Source organism: Anabas testudineus, chromosome 8 (genome assembly GCF_900324465.2).
Source record: "Anabas testudineus chromosome 8, fAnaTes1.2, whole genome shotgun sequence".
NCBI classification, from domain to species: Eukaryota; Metazoa; Chordata; class Actinopteri; order Anabantiformes; family Anabantidae; genus Anabas; species Anabas testudineus.
In genome coordinates, this window is record NC_046617.1 from 20,146,688 (window position 1) to 20,169,751 (window position 23,064).

Below are 23,064 nucleotides of genomic sequence, written 5' to 3' on the forward strand. Positions count from 1 at the left end.
AGCAGGTGTGTTTTTACGTGGGATTCCCACCAGGTGAACCACAGGTTACCTTTACAGAAGCATCTGGAAAACTTCAGTTCAACATTAACTCATTTACATTTTACTAGAAATTACACAAACTAAATGAAGGTGATCTCAACTCTTCCTTATTGTCCTGGAAACAGGACAGAGACGTGTGCACTTCATGTTTCCGAGGAGCCTCGAGACAGAAGGCGCTCGGCTTTTTTCTCCCCTCACATTAATCCCCGGCAGCTTGGACTCAAACCTGACAGATGTGCTCACACCTGGGACAGGAACAATCAGCTCTGTTCTGTTTGTCTTGTCAGGGATCCACAGAGGACCTCATACAGTCTGGGACCCGCACGGGTCAGTTCTCTGACACCGAGACAGGCTGGCGCTTCACTCTGAACTTTTTAAAAAAATTCCTTTAATACCTGAAGAGTGAAACAGAGCACGGTGAGCACAACCCCAGCACCAGGCTTCATTTTTACAGCTGCAGCATCATCACACTGTGTTTTCTTTACACGGTGACGATGGTTTAACAAAAAGAAAAAAGGACTAATGACCTTTGTCACATCGGATTAACTTTAACATCTGTTTCACCACACAGGCCAAAGCTTAATGGAAAATCAGTGGAGATGATATCAGCTGCAATTATGTATGATTATATGACACTGTTGGACCTAGTTTTGATGTTTTCCCAGCAGTCAGTAACAGTAATCACTAAATATAATAATTAAGAATCATTTTCTCTAGAGTTGCTCAAAGGAAATCTGAAACTATTACAATAATAAAATGTTCAAGATCTGCTGGTTTGGAGGTTGCACACAGTCCAAACGAGGTGAAGATAAAGTTCAGAAATTCAGCTTCTATTTGATGCTTCGTATGTTAAACAACACAGAATATAAAACCCTTTGTGGACGTACTGGAACATGGGACTGACAAGAGTGTGACTGCATTTGAAAACCAGAGATCTAACAAGAGAAAGACGTGAAACCGTCCGAGGCACCGCACAAACACAGCTGATCCAGTAAAAAAAGAAATAAACCTCTGGTGTTTGGAGCAACAGGCCAAAGCTCTCATCAGCAGAGAGGATGAGAGATGATCTGGACCAAGACGAACATTTAGCTCATCAGTGCAGCGTGGAGGAGGCTGGTTCTGCAGCAGCAGGGTCAATTCTCCTGATTTACAGAGAACCCATCAGAACTAAGTGCACAGTCCACAAGATTTAACAACCTGATCATGTGTCTGTGCATCGTGAGTACTGTTCCCACCTGGACTACAGCAACACCTTTATCTCCTCCTCCTGCACAGAGTGGAATGACATGAGAGGAGCTGTGATGTTCTGTGTTGTCTGATGTGTCCTAAACAGCTTTAAGAGGCGACTGTACGTACGATGGTAGGAATAAATATCCTCACCAGGGCTGTTTTAAAACTGCAGATGTGTAAAGTTACCTTTGCATGCTCTGCGGTGAGAGATGGACTTGCTCAAGTCCCTGTAGTAACCCTCCTTGCAGTAGTGACAGTGGCGTCCTGCGGTGTTGTGACGACAGTTGAGACAGACTCCTCCACTTCTCCGGCCCGACAGCTTGTAGAGCTCCATGTTGAAGCGGCAGCGACGGGCGTGCAGGTTACAGTGGCAGGCTGAGCAGAGACACACAAACACAGGCACTGAGTACAACTCGGATCACTGTGTTACTGCTGTAGCTCCTGAAAAGATGACATTCTAGAAATATGAGCTTGTTACGTGACAGCGACGCACTCGACACAGTGTTTACAGACCTTCCAGTTTGCAGCTGTGTTTGGAGCCAAACGCACAAAAAAAAGCGTTCACTCCTCTCGTGGTGTGAGTTTGTCTTATTAAAGCAACGGGTTATTAAAACAGATGGTGGCTGGGTCCTGGTTCCGGCTCTCTTTTTGGCCACCTGCTTGTGAATTTAACCTCTGACCCCGGGTAATGTCACACAGGACAACTTTCTTCCGCTCTCCCACACATCTGAGAAGCTGCTGCTCAGTGATTTATTGTCATTGCTATTTTCTCTCGTTAATCCTGAACTTGAGGTTCACATTCCTCAATGCACTGCCAGCAGTTTGTTAGCGTGTTAAAAATCATTCAATTCAAACATTCAAGTTGTGTATTTATTAATTCCTGATTGTTCCAACAGGCCACATTAAATGTTCCTTTGTGTTTTGTCCACTAAAGCTCACGCTCAGATGATTCTCAGGTGGATTTGATCGACTCATCAGAGTCATGCTCAGTAAATCAACCTGCAGCCTGTTAGAAATATGACTGTACCTCTAATTTCCAGGATAACATTACTGACTAAGCAGCACTGAGATAGTGGGGAACATCGAAACCAAGTGTCAGAAGTGTCACTGTCACATATGTACCTGTCCAGTTGGCCAAACTAGGCCAACAGGAAGGCTTAGAAGAGCACCGTCCTTCAGCAACGACCTAGCTAATAGTCCGGGTGTAAACAGGTAAGAAATGGTTTCCAGACTATGACCCCTTTAAGTTAAGACTTTTATTTCTTTAAACACGTACTTCCATTTCGACCTGTGTTTTGCTTTGTTTACTTCTGCTGCTGCTGTTTTCAGGTCACTGTTGTTCTGTTTTATGTTGAATGAGCAGCACTCACTTCCTCTCACTACCTCTCACTTCAGTAATCTCTCCATCTTAACGTTATTACAGTGAGATGCAGGCGATAAGACTGTCACACATGCTCCACATTCATCAGCCGTCTGCATCACGTACAAACCAACACACACCTGCCACAAGGGAGCAGAGGCGGCAGGTGGTTGGGATTCAGAAGCACTCCTTCTTAATGGGGGGGGGCACTAACTCATGCTTATACCTCGATCTATGTGAGGACAACTCTCTACCCTGAACCCTAAAACCAGGTCCCAACTCTCAAACTGTACGAGTGAAGTGTAAAACTCACACTGGCCCCACACACAGTTCGGCAGCTGTCACAGACTTATCTCCCACACTTCAGTCCCAGGGCTGATCCAGTCCACACTCACGCTCCCGCCTCCCTTTCTTTACTGCCTTCTTATCCCAGATGTTATCTCCACTTAAGGGATGTGTGGGGGGGGGCTTCTTTCATGTATATGAAGGGGAATGCTCTTAGTTCTCAGAGCTTAAGAAAGCAGATGCTGGTTTTATTGTACAAACTTGTGTTTGTAGCGCGGCAGCATGACTCCAGGAACACGTTCGATTGGATGATTGTTCCACTCAGAAAGACGTGTTAGACGTTAAGAAGAACATTAGTTCTAATTTAGAGATTCAACAGGCATTTGGAGTAAGTCAGTATCAGTTTTCATTGGACTGATGACAACTCTCGACCCACATTTTTTGAACCCCCACCCTCCCAGGTAAAAATATCCTTTGTCACGTGTGTGAAGGTGTCACACGATGAATAGGTTTTAACTGCACAGCTGTCCTCGGGCCCTTCTAATGAGCCCTGTGTTATCTCATCCACACATCCCGCTCTGCTCACACAGTCTCTGCTGTAGTCGTCCAGCAGTGACAAACGCTCGAGTGCTGATAATTCATGTTTAGAGGAAGAGAGTGTCAGTAAAACACGACAGACACAAGCTGAGCTACAGACCTGCAGCAATCAGACGTCCTGTCACTTCATCATCTTTAGTAACACACTGTCCAGCTATGTTTGATTCGAGTCTTTCAACCTAAAAACGTTTGTCAGGAGGAGTTTGGGACTTTCACATGGGTCGTATGGAAGGACCAACAGTGTGTTCGGGTGTTCAGGACTTGTTGGACGTAACATATGGTTCACATTTGGCTCCACAGTCTGTGCACTTTGCACTTGTGCAATAGAGAAACAAAAAAACAGTTCCTCTTTAACATTACACGGTTCCACAGTATATACAACAGTTGCTGTGAACCAGCTGCCTACTGTGATGTTTCACTGGACATCCAGAGCGGCAAGATGTCTTTTCTGGCTTTGCCTTCATTTGCTTTCGAGGACCTACTCAAAGCTACGCTGTTCCAATCTATTTCTGTTCAAGTGCCATCCATCGGGCTCGGTGAAGGAAGCGCTCATGGTGGGTTGTGCATATTGGATGGAAATTACGCATCCCACAGCTTTGTGGAGGCGGTTTTTCGCTCCGTCTGCAGAGGAGAGGACACTTCAGAAACAATCAAACGGCTGTCCGTGATGATCTCTAATGAAATTCCGTTATGGACGGTTTGAAGAACTCTGGGCTGCAGCAGCAGGAATTTAAGCCACACTGTCAACAGGTGTCAGATGTTGAACCATACATTTCAGACTATACAGAACAGACAGACCTATACAGACGTGAGGCATGTTGTGTGTGTGATCTGCACTGAAAAGAATGCACCGCTCCTCTGGAGACGGACGAAAATGGAATTCCAGCACAGTTGTTGTTTATTCAGGACCAATTATTCTCTCACTGTGTATAATCCTGTACACTCACTCAAATCACGATGACATGGTCCAAGTCAAACAGGATTCATGTCTCGTCACGGCCTGTGATTGCAGGAAAAGACAACACTCGGCCGTTTGCAGATCACAGCACCATATTTTCATGACACCAGTTGGTTTAGAAGATAAATGTATTTGCTGTTTGAGTTTTTCACCTCACGCTCACTCCGCTCTCACATACACTGATGAAGTTCCATCGAATCTACTTGATTCTAAGCTCTCAGCTTGAAGCTGTATAGATAGAGATTATACAATACTTGCATAACACATGTTCTCCACATGTGGGTGAAGTCTGAAGCATCGTAAGAGTTCATTACTACTCATGAGGTGCATATATGATTTTATTTTATCTAACACAGTTGGGAAAATCCAGTGCCAGTAGTTTGTAGGTATTTACTCTCTAAAAGAGGTGATGTATGGTTTTCCAACCTGTTTTCAATGCTCTGTCCTGAAAGTAGTGAACTTTAATAGTGATCAGCTGGTAACAAAACAGGACGTGAACCTAGATCCATCTCAAAGGTCAACATTGTCCTGGTAAAGGAATCCAGTTAGACTTACAGTCTGTGTATATATGATATAATCTGACTGTGGTTTGTGCTGTAATTTAAAACTTGAGTCTAAATGTCTTGGTTACTGTGTCACTAATGAGGCAGTGAATCAGAAAGGGATTCAGTCACTTTCTAACATTATAAAGACATCAATGATCATGTATCATAAAAATAAATAGAACAATATTACAGTTTAATCCTCACAGAAATAGATTTTTTGCTTTGAGGGTTTAATAAATCATGGTCATAAAAACAGCTTCATGGTAAAGGTGTCAGCAGCCACGGCTCCACAACTGAGACTAATCGCTACTGAAGCCTCTAAGAAACAGACGCTGCGGCTGCACAGCATTCGTGGAATTTCTCTGATGAAGCACATTTGACTCGGTGAAGCAGAAACATAAAAAGCAAGTGCAGCGATCCGTCACCCTCAGCTGCTTCCAGGCCGACTTCCTACAATAAATAATTCGATCACGCGTCACTGCAGCAGCTGTGATTTTGACGGACGACAGCAGACGACTTGTTCTGCAACAAGCTCTGCACATGATGAATCCTTCTCTCTGCTGCTTTTAAAGATTTCATTGGAGGCAAAGAAAGAACATCTGCAGGTCCCTGTGATGACCTCTGTCGCCCTGGTGCCACATAAACAAATCACACATCCAAACAATGTGAGGATGATTTTTAAATGTGCCTCTTTGATCAAGTCAAGGAAGAAACAGCAAACTAATGTGAAACAGTTTGTCCAACGTGGTTTTAATGAGACACATATTAGAGGCAGGAGGTTCTGGTTTCACTTGCTGCACCTGCCTCGGTGCTGAATGGGGCTGATGCCTGAGTTTTGTGGACATTTATGGCACAATTGACTTCAGAGTTCTTCTGTTGTCCTTCAGGGACATGAACAGAAAACCAGGCGCCAACCAAGGACAACATCAAATAGGTGAGGTAATGTTAAAAAGCTGCTGCTCGAATGAAAACACGCGAAGCTGGATCCCTCGGAGGCTCATGGAAGAACAGAAGCAACGTGGACTTCACTGCATCCCACAGAAGACCAACCTTTACTCCGACGGTCGGTCAACAGGTTAAAGCAACTTAACTAGTACAACAACAAAGTTAATTTAATAGCTATCTGATTCTAAAACAGTTGGACCATAGTGAACTGAAGTGACCAGGAAGATGAAAGTTCTCCACTGAAAGAGTAAAATCTGAATTCTACTCACTTCCATAGAACTCTTATTTATTTCAGGTTGGGTGGAGGCGTTGGACGCTCAGGTTGCCACATTCATTCGTCTGCAGCCTCCTTCACGTTCCCTTCTCATGTTTCCGTGTGAAAACAACCACAGGTCCACTTTAGTAATAATGGTGATACAGTTTTTTCTTGTGGAAACCTCCGAACGTCCTACTCATGAATCTTCTTCAGTCTGTGACAGCAGAGCAGAAGTGACAAGAGCTCTACTGGCGTCACTTCAGACCTGATGTGACGAGCAGCAGAGCAGCGTCTGCCCGGTGCTGCTCGGACAGATGTTATCACTCTAATGATGCCATCATGGACAATTTGGCAGCAACACATCTGTGATGAGCTGCGTCTGCTCTGCAGCAGCGGCAGCACACACAGGAACATAATGACCCGTCACTCCGCTCACCTTTCACCTCTGAGGAGCTGTCAAACTGCACAAGAGAGCACTTAGTGTCCTGAGATCAGATAAGACATGAGAAGGTTTAAGCTGAGTTAATGAATTGAGTTTAAGCCGCCTCACTGAACACGTCTGAACACGGCGCTGTAGAAATCTGTTGACCCTCCATCCACCTGGTGCAGGTGCTATGATCTTCTCAAAGGACAAATAGTAGCCTGAGTATTATTCCAGCACTGGTTTAGGACTGAGGTGCTTTAGTTTTTAACGACACCTCTTTTCCTTCCAGAGCTTTTACTTAACTCGATCACCGAGATCTCTAGAAACCCGTCACCTCTAACGGGGACATCTGGAGCTGCGTCTGACCGCCTCAGGAATTTCCCTGTGGGTTTTAATAATCAACATTTTGGTTGGAAACACAGAATATGGTTTTCCAAATGTTTCCCAGGCTGCACAGCTCACATTTCTGTTATTTTATTTTTCTCTGGACCGCTCTAGAATACTTTGCTTAATGGGATCCGCTCTCCTGCTCTAACACTTGATGAATTGTTGCATGCTCGTGTGTGTTTTCCACCTGACTCTGCAGACCGCCTCTGTAAGTGTGGGAATGAGTTTCACCAAGCAGCACGCACTGATGTCATGGGAGGCGTTCCCTTTCTTTACGAGCGCAGCTCTGTGATCTCTGGTGGAGATCAATTAGCTGAGCAATCAGCCCGCCCCGTATTTTTGTGTGAGTAACTGCTCGTAAACCGTTTGGTTGCCTGGTGAACGGGGAATGCACCGCCTCAACATAAACAGCCACCCAAGTCTTCCTGGCCCCGGTATCACTCCAGGGTCCTTCTCGGTACAGTTTATGCCATTAAGTAATGCAATGTGACATCAGCTCACACAATGCACCATTAGCCAGTGTAATTTAAGATTAGCTGGTGTTGGGATAGTCATGACCTGCGGAGGTGATTAGTTCTTTCTAACACTTTAATGATGCCAGGTTGATCTGCAGAGACTGTAAAGTCTAATTAAAATGCATCTGTTCTGAAAATGGTGCTACGATATATTTACTGTTTGCCACTTACTGTAGAAATGTAGGTGAGCCCTGTCTGATCTGAATCATTATATACAAGACAAAGGAGCGAGCAGCAACCTCCTGTAATTGTGCAATCAGTAATGACCGAAGCTATTCACTCCTCTTTCTAAACAGCCGCTGCTCGCTGCTGCCAACAATAACACACCCTCTCTTATGAATAATAATGCATAATGGCCAGCATATCTCAGCCCATTTATCCTCTTGTTGTAGGGTTGGGAGTGTTCCAGGGGAGGCGGGGGTGGGCGGGCTGCTGGTTCACTTTGCTATGCCATGTAACTGCACTGATCTCGCCTCGGATCTCTGTTGCGTGTCGCCCGTTTTCTATCACCTATTTGTCTTCATGTGCTGTAAACCTGCTAATTAAAGCAGCAGTGAGATAAAAAATGGAAGAAAGAGCAGCAGATGGGACGAAAAGAGACACAAAGACCCGAGGATGAGTCTGTTCTCAGGGCCTCTCTGAAACCTGATCCTCCCACACCAGAGGTCACTGTTTGAATGTGACCTTTAGCCAAATCTTGCGTTGAGTCACTTAATCAAATGTGCAGTTTGTTTCCTGAACGAACACTGGAGGAAACGAGATTGGACTTAAAATGACCAATTAAAGCACGAAGCTGACGGATCGGTGGAAGAACATCCTGGTGCCGGCTGGCAGAAGCTCAAGGCGCCGACAGGGGGCGGTTCGTCACGTAACTGTGCTCAGGTTATTGTCTAATAGAAGTGTATTCGTCTGTGATATGCGTGTTTGACTCGTTTATGACACGAAGTGGAAACAGGCTGCTCCTTTCCTTCCTCCACTTTATTTCCTCACGTTTGTGGGAGAGGTGATGAAAACGTCCACAGTCACTGAGCACGATTCTGTTCCATTTCTATTTCACGTGTGCTCCCACAGCGCAGTCCGATGATGCAGTTGTGTTGTTTTCATTTTGTCAACTTTAAGTGTTAATTCTCTGCTCTTGTCTCAGTTCAGGTGTTCAATCTATTAAACCTGCTCGGGAAGCTGCTTCTTTACTCTGTCTATGATACATGCGGTGACACTTTTTATGCATATACAGAGCTGCTATATGTTATTTTTGTTCCTATTCTACCATTTGAACCACATTATGCACATTACTGTACAGTCCCAACTCCATGTGTCTTACAGTATGAGTAATTATGGATAATAGGGATTTCGGTTGGAGTGTTGATGCAACATCTGACCGTACCCTGACTGTACTCACCAACTTGAGGCTGACCTGAATAGTTTTCCCATGGAAACTTGCATTTACAGTAAACCTGACATTTCACGAATGCAGCATAATTGAGCTTGTGGTGACGAGGAACATTCTCCAGACTAAACCTGCCCTACACATCTAAACAGAGCTAGGTTGCTGCGGGACTTCGGTGGCCGCTGTTGGGCTCAGGTCCAAATCTTCCCCACAGAGCAGGAAGGTTATTTTAACACTCCGGCACGCGGCTCCTCCGCGGCGTTCCCCCATGCAGAGGGAATAAGGGAGCTGGAGGCAGGAAGCCACTAGGCTGTAAATCCCGAAGCTGAGGTGACAATCCATCGTTCTTGTGGCGTGTTTATTGTGCTTTTCTCCACTTTTCTCAGAGGGCCTGTTTATTACCAGCCACATGGTGAAAATATCTCTCCAGTGTGTTTTTAGTCTGCATCAAAACATTTAACCCAGAAGAGCTGTCGCTTTCCAGTTTGTATTAAATCTAAGTTGATGTTCACTGGAGCCTTGCAGGACATTACAACGTTATGTGCTCACGACACAAGTCGAGCTCATAATGTGACTTAATGAAGGAAACCTGAAGAACACCACCTCAGGAAAACCGACTGGTCACATTTTCTCCAGACAGGAAGGAAAAATTTAGGGAATTGACTGTTAATGGTTGTTTTTATGGAAACACTGAAAGGTCACCGTAAAGGTTTTCTTACTACTGTGTTCATTTATGTCCCAGAGTTTGTTCTGGTTGCTAGGTGGCTTCCAGGACATGGTGTTGAGTTGAAGAGGAAAAGGCTTGGTTCTTCCTGAAGCGCGCCAGCTGCTGGCGATCTCAGCGGGAACCCGGTGAACCTTCAACTACTGTTGTAATGAGAAAAACAAATGGCTCCGATTAATGAAGACGTGAGAGGCCTCTGCTGTCAATCAAACGCTAACACGTCTGATCGTGATAGACGCTGACATCAGCTTTTGTTTTCTGTCCTGGTTAAAGGAGCATTCCGCTAATTTTACACGTCTGATCGTGTGAAGCGTGATGACAGTTTTAACTCAGCCTGTGGGAAAAGTGTTGTATAATCGCTTCTGTAATTGTGTCTTTATATAGTAGTTTTTATTTTTAGTGGCAGACTCCTCCTTTCCTGGATTGGATTCAGATTGTCCTCAAACCCATGAGGGATTCACAGGAATAATGGCATCATGTTATCCTGTGTTACTGTGTACTTTTACTTCAGTCATATCAGCCCTAACTCTCCTTTTACAGAAAACTCCTCTGAGGGTGAAGGAGGTTAAACTCTATAACTTTAATACAGAGAGACTTTTATAATCCATCATCTAAAAACACCGTACTTAGTGTTTTCTGTGTCTTTCTTATTGTTTTTAAGTAACCACTGAATTACTAAAGAGAGTCCAACTGGTCCAGCAGCTTCGTCTGCGTGATCGTTGATAATTTTGAGACGAGCTGGGGACGGTTTGACAATCTGTTTTTCCAGTTGGAGGTGTTCAGGGGTGTTCCTGTACATGTAGAGCCGATAAACACAAAGCTAAACACTGAAAACTATTACAAAAAGACACCACCGGCCTCAGGACCTCAGATATTCACTGCTGACACTAATCGTGAAATTTGTGTTGATAGCAACACATCATGTGATCCAACATGTTCTGAGGCCGCTCTTTTCCCAGCTGCCTGACTTAGTGGGCCCCAGATACAGCGCGTTATCTCTGACTCACTGTCATGAGAAACTGAGCATCACGATCTGTAAACCACATTCACATCACTCTCTTGAGAGCTGCAGGTTTCACTGCGAGCAGAGAAAAAGGAGGGAACCGTCTGGTGTACGTCTCAGAGCTGAGCAGCTCCGGAGAGGAAGGACGTCACTTTCTACTTTTGGTGTGAGCGTGAAGGAGCCATCTGCTCCACAGTAGCTGTGGTGACCCGTACAACAAACCAGAGGAGGATGGGAACAGGCGGTCATGCCCACTCACACTGGAAGAGTTATGGAAGGCTAGAAGGCGCCCTAATCCTCTGCCTGTGGATGATTCCCTACTCCCAGTCTGAGCAAGACATCAATCTCACAAACACAGTGAGCAGGGGAACGATTGCAAACAGTGAATCTCCAGGTTTTCCCTCCCATGAGCAGATGTGGAACCCTGGAATATTTATAGTCATGTAGGGGCGGCTGTCTGGTAGCTAGCCTGTTCTCCAGTCCTCTATCTGTCCTGCTGGATAACCCCTCAAATCCAATAAGTGGTTCCTCGTTCTCCCCCAGAGAAGAATTGGCCACTGGGGTTTGTGAGAGATGGAGACAGGAGGATGTAAAAATCCATTATGGAGCAACAGAGACCTTTCACAGAAGCCCACGCAGAATTTATCTGGAAAAACAAATATGAAACAAGAACCGACAACTCCATTTCCTTCTCATGGCGTGCTTATTATGTCTGCGCTTTGTTTGTGTTAAAGTGTTCTGAAGATCGGTGGCTGTTAATGAAACGAGCAGCAGGACAATTAGCAGCTGACATTCCTGATGCTCGGTGGGAAATGATTAGAAATATTATAACTCAGTTAAGTAAGAGTGAATTTTAAAACATGACACACATGCAGCTTCAGCCTTTTTCATATTCCCCTCAACGTGGTGGAACGCCCCTGCAAAGCTGCTGTAAGTGTCATTCTAATAAGGATCAAGACTTTATTCAAGGATAATTGATCCAGTTGTCGGTCGTTGCCTTTGTCTTCCGGTAAAAAGACCCCGTGTTGACAGCGCAGCAGGGAGGATGGTACCAGCCAAAGGAGCTTATGCCTCCACTGCAGAGTTCCTTAATGCTTTTTGGGGGGAGAAGGGGAGGTGGCACAGGGGGTAAGTCGGGTAAGTGACACTGAGGAAAGCGTGTTGTGTGTACAAACGGCGCTGTCACTGAGCTGGCTGTGTCGGGTGGCAGCGCAGCAGGGGAGCTGGCTGCAGGTCTGAAGCTGAGCTGTGGAGCGTGTCACTCCGCTGGCCTATTAATCATTCCCAGCCTGGCCTGCTTCAGCGCCTCAAAGGGCCTCGATGCGCACGCACTAGGTGGTCCTGATGCCACCCTGGAAGCCCCAGTCAGCTCCACGTAGACAGATGGTGGACTCAAAGAGTTGAGGATCCACACATACTCACACACATCTGCATCTATTTCATCTTGGCTCGGTGAACGACGAGGCGCCGCATGAACAAACACAAATAAACAACAGGGGAAACAAACAGTTTGAAACGTCCCAGTGTTTCAGTCTCCACTCACTGCAGCGTACGTTCTTCCCTCTTTAGCAGTGGGCGAGTCAGTTCATAGTTTACCAGCCTCCAAAAAACAGCAAAATTAAAACCTTTGTTCCAACAACAACACGCTGGAAAGGGTTTCAAACAAAATGAATGAATGAGTGGCTCTACGGTCTATGTACAGGGTTCAGTGTGTAAAAGTGGGGCCATGAACACAATTTTAAAAAGTTGGGATGGGACATGTTTATTGTTGTGTTGCAACAACACTCGGTCTGTTTGGGAACTGAAGAGATTTAATTTCAAAAGTAAAATCTCTTCAGCTGCACGTCAGCTGGACCGGGAGCTAAAGTTTACACCTCTGCTGCATTTAAAAACCAAACCGCCCTGAATGGTCGACTGCACCACAGTGTTGTTTGGGTTTCAGTATTGATTTCTTATTTTCATTTGGACAAATGCACATAATGAAAAATCCATTGGTTTGGGTTTGGATTCCAGTCCCAGCAATGACATGTGCTGGTTCTGTCACCGTATGAATAATAATGACTAAATGTTGTTCTTGTACCAGTGGATGGAGTTACCTCCTAGTCAAAACTAAAATACATTGTTGAATGAAGCCGCTGTACTTTGCATATGTTCCATACTGGTCAACATTCGTGCCACGATGTCCAACATCCATGAAGGACACCAACATTAAATCCAAGCTAACATTTTCTCCCCCAAACATCGACCACCTCTACAAACCGCCTTCCACATCATAGATTTTTCAGCATGCTCTTAAAAGCCTGAGTGAAACCTTTCTGGCTCGAACCATCGTGTCTGTGTTGAATTATGAGCTCAACAAAACAAAATCCTCAAAACATGCAGCCTGTACCCAGAGGACACTGGAGTGTAGCAGAGCATGGATTTTTTGAGATCCCCCCCAAATACATGTCTTTGTTTTATGGTCTGGTTGTGCACAGAGAAACCTTTAACAAAAGTCACTTAGGTTTATGTTGCAACGGAGACTGGAGGCGACAGAGTAAAGACCAATTGTAGGAGTATTGTTCTCCATGTGTGGACTTAAGGGAGGTTTATGTTTGGGATCCTCAGTGTCATCAGTGTTAGCATGTGAACACTAAACTAGCGTAGGTTTTAGTCATGGTGAGCTCAGCTTTTGGACGATATGTAGAAATGTTATTAAGCACTGAACGGCGTCCAGGTTCAATCCTAACGCTGGCCGTGCCTGCGTCTGCTCTACTATATTAAAATACTTTATTTTTATTACCTTAATAGAATGAACCATTAGTGCACATTTCAGTCCTTTAACTGCAGCTTGTGTATCGTTTTTATTGTATTTAACCCTTTTCTACAAAATATGTAGGTTTTATCATTTATTTTCCACGATCCACGTACCAACCACTTATGTTAGAGTTCCAGCAGCGATAACAAAACACGCAGTAACTTCAGGCAGACTAATTATGCAACAGGGACTGCATGAAACCCAGATTTTATTACAAAGCAGCACTGAACAATTAGTTAAATTGATGTTGCAGTTTAACAAAATAACAGCATTTTCTCTCTCTCTGCTTTCTACAGTAATAAAAGATCCGTTTAGAGCCGCAGCATTAAGGGTAAAATACAAAGGCACAAAATCAGTCTGGACCTGTTTTGGTATTTGACAAGACAACGGCGGTTGTTACGAGCCAAGGTTGAACCTACACAAGACAACATCACAAATCTTTTTAACATTTAAAAAGCTGTTATTAGGCCATATATCATCATTAAATGGTTAAAAAGTTGAATTATTAATTGAGAACCTGGTACAACCCAAACCTCCGGTAGAGTCATCCAGTATAATCCAAAGCAAAACAACCTCTGTGATACTGAACTACAATAGATCCTGTAGCTCAGCCATATGTCTCCAACCCTGGTTCCTATGCTGCTACACTGCATTTACCATTACACGTTTGTAGAGAACATAATCAGATGAATCGTATGAAGGAACACAGAGCTACGTTTTTTAACAGAAAGCAAATCACCAGGAGGTCGTTGAGCTGAACGGATGGTTTCTAATGTCAGATTCACGTAGTTGGGATCAGGCTTGAAGAGAAGTTCCAGCTCAGATAAAGATTGTTGTTTTGTTTATGTCCTAATTTACTGTTTCATTTACCTTCATTTTTCGGACCATAGTCTTTCTCTAACCTTAACCACGAGTAGGCAGTTAGTGAGTTCAGTGCCTGAACCTAATCAAAAAGACTTTATTAACTTTGTGGGAAGTGTCGTGTTGCGCTGCAAGACAAGATATTTTGGCTGAAAATAAAGTTCAGGTACATTTCATTGCTTTCAACTCACTATTAACTTTATTAACATTTACACTGAACAGATCCTCATTATATAAACAGAAAATAAGAGCTGGTTGCAATCATGTTTTATTTCAGAACGTATTCCTGCTTTCAGTTTAGTTGTATAGAAACATGGTTTTTACTGGGACTGGGTTGACAAACACAAAATCCTGGATTTTACAGAATATTTAGTGATAATTGGTCTCAGTCCATCTCCAGTTTTCTGTAGCTGGTTTGGATCCATTTGTCTCTCACGCGAGTCCTCAAAGCTAAACTCGTGTTTTTAGCTCCTCTCTTCATGTTCTTAAGAAAAGCACATGTGAGTCTGCCTCGTATTTGAGTTTGCTGATTGAAAGTGACGGTTTATTGTACACTTCTGCTTCAGGGTCGGTGCCACCTGTGATTACTTTCTCCTAACTCCCTTTGGTCAAACCTTCTGAACGGTCCCAGTGGCCCTGAGCTGCACTCAGGCATCGACATGTTCTAGATGACTGAGACTCATCCGTCCATCTAACTCGCACTCTGCTCCTGATGGAGTTTTTTCACTGTTGTCTGTCTTTCCATGCTGCTGTGAATGTTTCCTAACCTGCACCACACCTGTTTCTTATTAACCGCAGCTGATTCTTTATCATAGTATCTGTTTTGCTAACATGCTCGTGTTTATTCTCATTTTCTTCTCATTACCTCAACTACTCTTTCCATGTCATCTTTCTGACATGTAATTTGTCCAGTTGTGTTCAGGTCTTGGTTTCATTTAAACTATTTGCACAGCACATCTGAACATGGTAATACTGTTAAGGTTGCTGTGTACCCGAGGGAAAATGACTGTTACCCCATAATCACTAATGTGGATCCAAACAAACAACCCACAACAAGAGCGAGACGCTCACGGTCACATTGATTTGTTTTCATGTTTCTTCCTGGATCACCAGAGTCTGTTTTAAATGTTTACTACTGGATGTTGGTGCATTGGGGCATTTCTGCTTTATTCACCTCCAAATAAAGAATTTCTCTTAGGCTGTTACAGCGAGGTCGAAGATTCAAAGTATTAAAAGCATCAAAACAGAAGTCAGCAAAACAAAAAGAACCCTAGAACCCTCAAATGTGTTTCAGCTACAAATTCAATGCTGACTCTGCTCCCCTGATACTTGGACAATGATGGACCACAGAATAAGAGGAAGGGAGGGGGGGTAGGAGCCAGAACACCAGAGAACCACCAGTGTGCTTCTCTTCTCTTCTATTGCTTGGTACCCAGCAGAAACAGGCAGCACAGTCATCATAAACAGAAACGGTGTCAGGGGTCCAGTCAGTTTGCACAAAGACGGCTCCAGCTGAGACGAGATGTCACTAAAAACATCTTCACACCATCACGACTCGAAGGTAAAACAAACAGGAGAGCTGAGTTTAGCTGTGGAGACGTGGTGTCCATTGTACTGCGTTTCCTCTGTCGTGGTTTGATGTGTCACAAAATGTATAATAAATTTAAATACAGTTTAATTTTAATGAAATAATAATGTTAGTTTGCAAAAAAATAACCTAATCAATAAATGTTTGGAAAAGATATAAGTACTGGATAAATATTTAAAATACAGCCACAAGTACTGAAGGGAGTAGTTAAAACACACGTGTCCAGTTGTACAAATATAAACTAAATCATCTTAAAAACAATTAAACTACATGAACTTTTATAATAATGTTCAATAGAATCACTAACTACAAATTTAAACCCCCTTTTGAACAGGACTACTGATCATCAGGGCTCTGGGAGATGAACTCAGACTCATTACACCTGGCTTCATAATACTGAATTGAACACACCCACCTGTGTTTGTGCTCTCAAATCACCTCTACGATATTTATCATCAGATCTTATTTATATTCTGTGCGTTCTGTATTTTCAGAGCTGTTGGAGATAGTACCACTATGTGCTGCACCGGCTGGGAGCAGAGCCAGCAGCCAATTGATACAATCATAACCTAATTCAGCTGCCTGGTGGGTGGCAAACACGTCGACTCTTCCTCACAAAGATTTCTGTGTAGGTTTAATAACCACACACATACATAGTTTGTGCAGAACACCAAACACAACACTTTCAGGACAGATGGGATCTGACTTTGTGATCAGAGATGCACAGATTTCTATCCCACAACACAGGGTCGCTTAATGAAATGGCAACCCTTTGAAACTGTGAAGCCGGATTTGAGCCTGCCAGCCGTAGGAACAGACATGTAGAGGTGCTGGGCTCTGAAAGTGCATCAAAAGTGTAAAGAAACAAGAGTGATGGAAGCTCGAGCTGACTGCGAGCCATTAGAAAACAGAACATCGCATGGCAGGGTGACAGCAAAAACAAAGTTGAAATTAAACAAGTGCAAAATTACACGTATGAGTGACTGAGGCTACTATTTTCAACTTGCCTCAAAACCCACTTGGCAAGTAGAAGTTTCCCACAGTTCCCTTCACAGCCCATCAGTCAGGCCGTAGAGGAGCGGGGGCCTGACTGTCAGGGGTCAGAGCTGCGCTGAACATGGAGAGAATATGAAGCAGCTGCCTGGGACAGGAGGGCCAACGCGTCGCCGCATGCGCGCTTCTCACCGCCGTCATTTCCTTCATATAAACTATTACGACTCGTGGTCAAACATGATCACGCGTTCGTGTGTTAAAGGTTTTCACCTGTTTCACAAATTTATTCAAGAACCGTTTCAGTGGAGAGGGAGCACAGTTGGAAATGTCCTACAGACACGGACAGAGTCCAGACAACACACAGAACAGACCTGGTCCTCCACCATAGGGCTGAAACACCAAGCGACTACAGACTGTCGGCATCTGTTTATTTATTTCTTCTTCTTCTTTTATCTCTTTGTCTTTTTTTAAATCGTTTTCTTTGAGTCATTTCTAATTATTCTTCTGATGGCCCCTGAAAACCTTTCTGTATTTGGTCGTATTATCTGTCGTGCTTTTTTTATACATCGAACACTGCGACTGTCTTTTCAAGCCTGTGAAGTTTTTCAGGATTCAGTAGCTGGTTTCTACTTGTAACCCTTGCTGCACTTTGACCTCTCAGAGCCACCACTGGTCACTTCACACAGAGGCTCTGCTCTAGTAGAGTAACGTACTCAGTACGTTCCAGGAAGCCGAGTGTTCGCTGCTGGTCTGGCTGAAGCCCTGGTTCTCTGGACACATATTTAAGTCGTGCAGCTCCAGCTAATAGGAATGCAAAAGCTGCCGCTGCCAACATAAATGTGTCCTGACAACATGATGGCAGCCCTGCATGCAGAGTCATGGGAAATTGACTTTGTCTTGCTTCCTTGACGCCTGTGAGCGAAACCACCTACTCTCCGTCGACCACACCTCTCCTTCTCACTCCATTCTTAATATCTGAATGTCCTACAGCAGGGAGGAGAACTCCAGACAGATCATTAGTACCAACCACTCTGCAGCCCCACTGCCAGACCTCAATGGAAACAACCCCTCCCCTGGGTCGTCTTCTTTCATGCTAAGGTGTCAGGCCACCCATATTATTTCCTCTTTGGCAGACAAGCTCAGTCTGGCTTCTCTGCGGTTTTATCTGATGACACCACTCACACAAAAAGGCAGATAGTGAAAGGGGGGCCTCCCACTGACAGCCAGATGGATGCCACAAGTGACAAGCTTTTGTTTTAGTAAAATAAACTCACATGCTGGCTTTGCAGGGGCCAAAGGCGGAGGCCAAGGAGAACAACATGTTCACTTGTTCCGTTTGGTTGAGCAAACCATGGCAGTGTTGGAACTTGTTACTTTTCCAGGTTTAGTTCAGGGGGCTGAGCTGTTGATACAAGCCCCCTGCCCTGTAGAAAGTAAGCATCTCAGGCTGGGTGCAGCTACAATAAAATCTTAGATCTGGCTTCAAATTACCTCGCGCTTTGTCCTGGTCTCTGAATAGTTTACTGGCTCTAAAGTGGCAGTTTATACTCTACGTGCCAAAAATGTCAATAAAACCGCCCTAATCGCCCATCCGATCTGTAATAGCACCTGCTTGAGGAAACACAACACGCCCCTGCAGTCTATCTCTGCAGCTGCAATGTTTCCTTCCTATTAACCCGCTACTAGAGTCGGAAACACAGATCAAAACGCAGTTAGGCAGTGGGACAGGCGCACTGTGCTGAAATCACTTCCTGCTGCCTCTTTTCTGTTCAGGAATTCTTCTGGGTGCTGATAAAAAAATCTAATGAATAAAGTACAGACACAACTGTACAAAATATAGAGCTTACAAAACGTGGAAATAACACTTCACAGATCATTCATAATTCCTGTAACAGCAGGAAACATGACACAGTGTAAACTTAGTCAGAAAAATCGTGCGTATTCACGCTTCTTCTAGCCGACTTGATATGATTTATTATTTAATATCATTTATCAAATGATCTATTTAAATTAAAATTGTACTAAATTAGTTTTTAACATCTCTTTAAACACACGTGACTTTTTCTGTACTTGTGTAAACAGTAGAATTCTTTATTTTGGATTAAACACCAGTTTATTTTAAATAGATAATTGTATTAATACTTTGTTTAATTAAATTAGAGTTGTTTTTTTTGTTAAAAATAAAATCTGAATGGTTCAATGGTCCATCGTGGGACCATCTGCCTGTATTTAACCAGCCGTTCTTTAGAGCCACGTTAAAATAATTACACTCTACTAATAATCACATTTTATTAAACTGTCTAAATATTTTTTTAATCAAAACATATTTTTACAAAATTAGAAACACAATATTTTCACTCAAAGTGAGAAAAAAACTGATGAAAATGGTGAAAATGCACATTAACGAATGAACAACAGGCCGGTGCGTAAACTTTGTGCGTAAAACCGGACAGTATAAGGTCTAATCAAGGCCTTATTTTCAACAGCATCTGGAACACAGATAATTATTTTAAAAACTAAAATTAATCTGGAATGGAGAACGAAAAAGAGAAGATGTCTTACCGACACACTCGTTGGCTTCTCTGGCCGTGGCGCGCTGCCAGGGTCGGTCATAGTGGAACGGTTTGCACCTGTCGCACTCCGGTCCCGCGGTGTTGTGTTTGCACTCACAAACCAGATTTCCTTCTCGGTCCTTGACGCATTTTGAAGCGTGTCCGTTGCACTTGCACCGACCTCCAACCTGCAGGTCCGACACGGCGTAAAAGTAGGAGTCACGGGCCAGCTCCGAGTCGTCCTCGTTCTCGTCCCCGAAAGTGTGCAGCCGGCTGAAGATCACCTTGATGTCGGTGGCCGTCACCCAGTCCTGCAGCACCGGGGAGTTGTCGAAGTCGTGCGCCGATGGTCTGCCGTCCAGGGTGCTGAAAGCGATGAGCCCACCAGTGAGAGGGTGCATGTCTGTGTGGGAGTCCGTGCAGATCGCTTCTTGTTCGTTCTGCTTGGTTATTGTCGCTTTATTCTGCCTGTTGTACATTTTCTTGCACTGAGTGGAATAAAACTGAAACGGAACCCATGATTTGCCGTAGTCCATGGACTTGTATATGGCCATGGACTCGGGTCTGGGTGAGCAGAACTGCAGGCTCACATAGGTGACCTCAAACTTTTTACCCAGAGACAGGGTGAGGGTGACGTTCTGCGGGTACTGCATGTAGTTTTCAGACTGCCAGCAGGTGAGGTTGTGAGGGTTGTTCAGGTCTGTTAAATACGCAGGTGGATGGGACTTCTTTGGATCCGCGGCGTCGCACATGTGACAGTCCCTCGTCCTCTCCTCTCCCTTCTCGGTCACCACGCAGTACCTGGCGGCGGGGTTACCGCAGGTGCTGGAAACGCGCACGTCCTTCCCGAAAGCGGAGTTGACGAAGTCGGGGATGCATCTCCGCGGGTTCCCGTTCTCATCATAGCACGGATCAGGAGGGGAAGACTGTGCAGCAAACATGCTCAGCCCGTATCCTGCAAAAACCGCCTTGGTCAGCGCAGAAACCATCACCAAGGTGACCCAAACCTCCAAAATCCTTTGCATTGTAATCCGTGCACCGCAGCGCTGAAGACAAAATAACCAGAATGAATAAAACACGATTAACAATTAGAACAATTAGAAAATGAACACAATTAAAAACATTCACACACTGAAATCACACGAAGAGACGCAGGCAGAAAACCTGGACGCACAAGAGAAGCGTGTAACATGAAAATGTTTATGAAATGTTCTTACGAGGCAAAGAAAACTCCACCCAGGACACTACCTCCAGACCAACTCCTCAGCTGAAAGTGGAGCAGAACTCCTAAGAATCCTGAAAACCACCAAACCCGTTTACGCACGAAAAACCCACTGCTCCTTCACCTCCCTTTGGAATTCCTAAATAAAAATAAGGTATGGCAAACACCCAGCTGGCTCCGCAGGGCTCCCTCTGCCTCTGTGTGTCACACCTCTGCCCACCTCTATCTCTCTCTGTCCCATTCCCTCTCTGTTGTAGTAGAAGAAGGGGTCCGCGCACAGAGAGGAGAGGAGAGGAGCCGCTGAGCGCCTTTGTTCAGGAAGAGTGAGCAGCGACATCTTGAGGGAGAATGTTTGAACTACAAGTGAAAAACCTGAGTAAAAAACTAAACAGCACATGTTGAATAACCGAATATTTTCAGTTCACAGACTGTCAGGAGTTCTGTTGGGACATTAGATGCTTTAGATCATCACAGGAACAGTCAGTGTCTCTTTAGCGCCACAACAACTCCTGTAAACATCACATCAAGTCAACGTTCAGAGTGTTTCTCATCTTTGACAGTGGACAGTCTCTAACCCAGCTTGTGTGTCCTGTGGCCTTCAGAACATGACATTAACACATCTCTATGTGCTGGTCACACTGTTTTCCTCCTGGTCTTAAACCACTATCCTGCATCTTTGAGATGAACTGATGTGTTTAAGGGAAATCAGCTGCTGTGCTGCACTTATCAGAGGAAACCGCCCGTCATGAAGTTTCCCTCATATGTCAACATTTGTTTTGTCTTGTTTCAAGTGGAAGTAAATCAGATGCACAGAGTGCGACTCAAATAACACGTCGTGTTTTTATTTTCTATTTGTTTTTCATTTTCAGTTAGTATCTTACTTCACACAGTTTAAAGAGAAAACTTGTCTCAAAGTCTTCTGTCAACTCTTAAAGTCAGTTTAACTGTTGGGTGGATACAGTAGAAACTAAGATACTTAAAGTCTTTGCATTGTTGCAACATCAGAAACATCAGACACACTTTCTGTGTGGACATCTCAGGACTTCCACGCTGTAAGACGGACATCACACTGATGAAACCTCTCCCAGTGCTGCTTCATGACTCCACGACGTCACCGATGTTGTCACCTGGTGTTTTTCTTTCACAACAGGTCACTAGTGTATCAGCACTAAACAGCTAAACTACACAGTCGAGCTGTTTATAGAAATGTTCTTTTTAGTAATCAGCAGCTTCCTTCGTGGTGTCCTATCAGAGACGCCCTGCTAGTTCAATGTTAACCCTACTGAAGACTCAAGAATTCAAATGTTAACCAGTGTCTCTGGTGGAGTATCCTCAGTCCCAAAGTGTCTCCATTTGTAGATTGTTTAACTGTAGACTGGTGAGTTTCTAAAGTCTTTGTCATCACTTTCTAACCTTTTCCAGCTTCATGTAAATCAACAATTTATGATCATAGATCCTCTGAAAGCTCCTTTTGGCGAGGCACGGCTCACATAAACGTATTCTTCTTGTTTGAAGCTAACTCAAAAAGTCTGAGTGTTCGAAGTAGCTCTAGTTCACACCTCCACACCTCCAAACTAATTTTCTTAACTTATGACAACAGCTGACTCCAAGTAGCTTTATTGAAGTCAGTATTCAAAGGGTTCACATACTTTTTCCACTCGTGATGTGAGGTTTTTATGGTTGTTCTTAATAAAGACGTGAAAGATCTGAACGTTTTTTTGTGTTATTACTTTAACTATATTATATTTGTTAATACTCTTACTTGACTTGTTGAAGATCAGATCACAGACCTTTTCTTGCCGCTGTTTATACGACACAAACAGAATGGACACGTCTGCAGACTGGTGCAAACCAGTAACATTGTCAGATAAGTTCAGTGCACACGCTGAATATCTTCATTTCTGTGTGTGTGTGTCTCTGTATCTGATCACCAGAACTTATCTGAAATCACTCGTTTCTTTGCACACACAGAACATTACTTCCTGTATCTCCTGATTTTACGTAATTAAATCTACTTCAGTTATATAACAGGGTTAGTTCAGTTTGGTTCTGTCTTATTTCTTTAGTTTGCTGCATTAAAACTAATATTTGATGATCACTTAGTTCAGCGTAGAACCCTGCTGGTTCCAGAGTTCTTCAGTTTTACAGTTATTGATATGATGATTGATCACTAGGTTTGAAGAGAGTTTATTAAAACATACAGTGGGAATTCTGGGACTTTAAACACACAGTGTGCGTCTTTTCCAAAACAATGTCCAATTCATTCTGCCACCGGTCAATTTCTAGACAGATCTCAAGGAAATAAACAGGATGCACCTGAGTCCAGAGCCTCAGAGAGAACTGTGAATACACATGTGAACGATAGAGTTCAGATTTATAACGTTAGTGAACGATGA

General features: G+C 43.9%; 1 protein-coding gene across 2 annotated transcripts in view; it reads right to left on the reverse strand.

Annotated features, from left to right (window-relative positions):
- The window catches only part of ntn1b (netrin 1b), a 38,047-nt gene extending 17,164 nt beyond the window's left edge, over positions 1-20,883 (reverse strand). The window contains exons 1-3 of one of the 2 annotated variants that reach the window (XM_026360716.1): positions 20,664-20,883; positions 19,457-20,492; positions 1,456-1,644 (exon numbers count right to left, since the gene is read on the reverse strand). In XM_026360716.1, the coding sequence (XP_026216501.1) occupies positions 1,456-1,644; positions 19,457-20,471 (1,204 nt within the window). In that variant the 5' untranslated portion in view covers positions 20,472-20,492; positions 20,664-20,883. Of the gene's footprint in view, positions 1-1,455; positions 1,645-19,456; positions 20,493-20,578; positions 20,628-20,663 lie in introns of those variants that run through there. The other variant, XM_026360724.1, reaches the window with a different exon arrangement.
- Positions 20,884-23,064: the final 2,181 nt, after the last annotated feature.